Consider the following 3,098-nt stretch of genomic DNA (forward strand, 5'->3'; position numbering starts at 1 on the left):
TCATTGAGAACCGTATACAGAAATGTTACTGAGAATAAGATTCTAATACTCAGTTTCCAAGAAGTCTGACTTTAGCAGCAACCTCACAGTTTCACATAATTGTAATTTTTTTTTATTTAAAATGAAAATGCAAAGAAAGGCTAAAATGTTAAGTGCAGTGAAATTGAAAACGATATTTAAGATGATGGCCTCATAAAGTTTTGTGACTTGGGAATTCATATATAATCCTCAATAACAGAAATGTTTCTGAAACAAAAGGAAGTATTTAGTGAGAAAAAAGTGTGATAATTAAAAGTTATTCTACTATGATATTACCTATCTAAGGATAAGAACAGATTAGAGTGAAAGGTGAAATTAAACAAGTTTCTTGATAATGTAACTTATCATCAAATATTCCATACAAATAGAAACATGTTAAATTTAAATGTTTTAACTTAATCATTTAAGTTATTGATAAAATAAAGCAGATAACAGTATTAATGAAATCCACTTACTTTTTCTGTAGTTTTACTTGTTTAACACAAACCTTTTTTACTGTATCCTGCAAAGAAAAAAAAAAAAGAATTCACCTGCACCAGTTATGAAATACTCAAATGTCATTCTTGACACTCTTATTGCCCTGGAGCTCCTTTCTCTTAATATATCACTAAATTGGGATTGTATGGAACCCTGTTTACTCCATTTAACCATAGAGCTTTGTAATCTGAGCACCACAGCAGCTAACACTCAGATGAACATGTGCATGTTTCTCTCCCAGGGACACAGTGAACTTCAGGACTCAGCATAATACAGCTCTGAACGTGAGGCATGACTGTTGAGCAGTGAAATGTACAACACAGCTATACCATCTCACAGGGACTGTCCACGGACCACAAGGACTAAACACAGAGATGATCTCCTTTCCCACAGAGATGATCTCCTCTCCCACTTGGAGAATTCAGGAGCCATCAAGGGCATCCAAAGAAATGGATGTGCCACCTTGTCCCTGAAGCAGAGGAGGAGAATAGCAGAGTGTTCAGCAGATGCTCAGCTGCTGTTTCATGATGGAGATAATACAGTGTCTTTGCAAGCCAAAGGAGGAACAGCAGCACAGAAACAGCACATAACAAAGTATGAGATCTAATGTGTGTCAAGTCAGGTTTCTAAGTCCTGCAGGAGCAAAACCATCCTCAGAGACAGTCAGAGGCTTCCACCAATCACAGCATTCCTAAGTGGGTGTTCACGTTGCTTTATGACAAGAACAGTTACAAACAATTACCTTCTAACAAAAGAGAAGAAATTAAAACAGTCATAAACTTATTGAAGCCTCTTGTGTAACTACAATCCCTTGGGCACAGAACTTTTGCTTTAAGACAAGAAGATGCTATTTCAAGACTCTATTTTAACAAACCTGCGTGTTTTCATTTAATGCTTTGTCCTGTTGCCATGGTGACACAGAAGCAGGCATATGAAAGGTGATGTACCCATGCTGAAAACTCAGTTCAGTGATATAGGTGATTTTGATCACAACTGTAGAATTTGGAGGTAAGTTTCCAACACTTATTACAAAAATATCCTAAATAAAAAACAAAAACCACAAACTAGCTTTAATAACATCATTAATCCCTATGTTTTCCAAAACAATAATTTAATTGATGTTTAGGCACATTGAAACCAAATGCTAACATAGAAGCTACTATTTGGTTTTGGTGAAAAGTAAGGAAAAATGGGACTATGATACAAAAATTCAAACTTTCAATAATTCTTTAATTCATTTTCAAGTAGGTACTAAACCGTGATAGGCGACATACCGGTGCATCCTGGTCCATTAGATAAGCTCCATCACCCTGACTGATAGCTTTCCGATATTCCCTATGTGCTTGTTTCTTTTCTTTAACCTATGAAAGATTGTTCCAAAATAAGTCCTTTCAGCTCTATAGACAGAAAGCGTAACCAATATTCTCTTAAATGACAGGACTACCTTGAAATCCAGCCACGTGGTAACAACAAAGGACATGAGAGAAAGCAAAATTAGTGTTGCACATCTTCATCACTAATTAAGTGCTTTCAGATCTTAAGACTGAAGGAGCTTAATCACAGGCAAAGTACAATAACATTTTACCTCTCCAATGATGTGTTTTCCATTGATAAAAGCTTCAAATCCACAAACAGCAGCTTTATCATCCAAAGGAAAGACATATTTAGCTTCAATTGGTTTACTGTTTTGATTGGTGTAGGTCTGAAACATTACTACCTGAAATGAATATTTTTTGCATAACTGTAATATTAAAATGTGATTAAAACATCAATACTTGAGCAGCATAAATGCTTTGTACCACCAAATGTCAATAGGCATGCCACAACTGGAACTTCTATTTATACCTTAGAAATGAAGGTGTAACAGTTATCAGTGCTTGACAGGTATCTCCAGAAACATGCAAAGAGCTGTAGAAACTTTAATCTCTAAATCATTAATTGAATCTCTTCCAGAAGAAGAGTAAACCATGACCTTTCTAAAGGTTATTTGATATACTAACAGAGCTGGAGCTGTCAGGCTATTGCCTACAAAAGAAGTCACGACTGCAATATGTTTATAATATTATCAAACCAGCAAGGACTAAATAAGAAGGAAGAGTAAACTTGCACCAAGAAATTGGTCGATTTTCCAATATACTAAAAAGTATGTTTCAAAAAGCCTATGTTACTTCTATATGTACAGTATCCATCTTCTAATGACAGAATTTCTGTCTCTGAGTTGGCAGATGGCATCTGAGGTGGCAGACTGCATCTGACTTTCTTCTCACATCTGCTCTTCTGTTTACTTCCTGTGTGTCATAACAAAACTCTGGAAACTCCTCATTCCTGTTTGCAGCCATTCTTATTGTCCCTTGTCATCTGATCATTTCTGGTTTATGCTCTGTACCTCCACCTTGTAGACTGTTTTCTGATTTGATGGACAGTGTCACAGAACAGATGCCACTGGATACTAATTAATTCCGTAGGAAACCAGACAAAAACGAGAACAAAAATAAAACAAACACCACCCCTCCAAATCCTTGTGAGAAGAACAGTTGTTCAAAGGAATCAGACTGATCAGACAACACTTGTCAGTGTCAGAA

At 36.0% G+C, this 3,098-nt stretch overlaps 1 protein-coding gene across 1 annotated transcript; it reads right to left on the minus strand.

Moving 5' to 3' along the window:
• Nucleotides 1-494: 494 nt before the first annotated feature.
• Nucleotides 495-2,233, minus strand: LOC104544389 (poly [ADP-ribose] polymerase 4-like; the record flags this gene model as incomplete). The annotated part of the gene is made up of 4 exons (XM_010189249.1): nt 495-541; nt 1,391-1,555; nt 1,791-1,877; nt 2,102-2,233. Coding segments are annotated over 4 exons (431 nt in total), but the record flags the coding sequence as incomplete, so codon positions are not given.
• Between the last annotated feature and the right edge of the window lie 865 nt (nt 2,234-3,098).

This window comes from Mesitornis unicolor, unplaced genomic scaffold, assembly GCF_000695765.1.
Source record: "Mesitornis unicolor isolate BGI_N332 unplaced genomic scaffold, ASM69576v1 scaffold24127, whole genome shotgun sequence".
NCBI lineage: Eukaryota > Metazoa > Chordata > Aves > Mesitornithiformes > Mesitornithidae > Mesitornis > Mesitornis unicolor.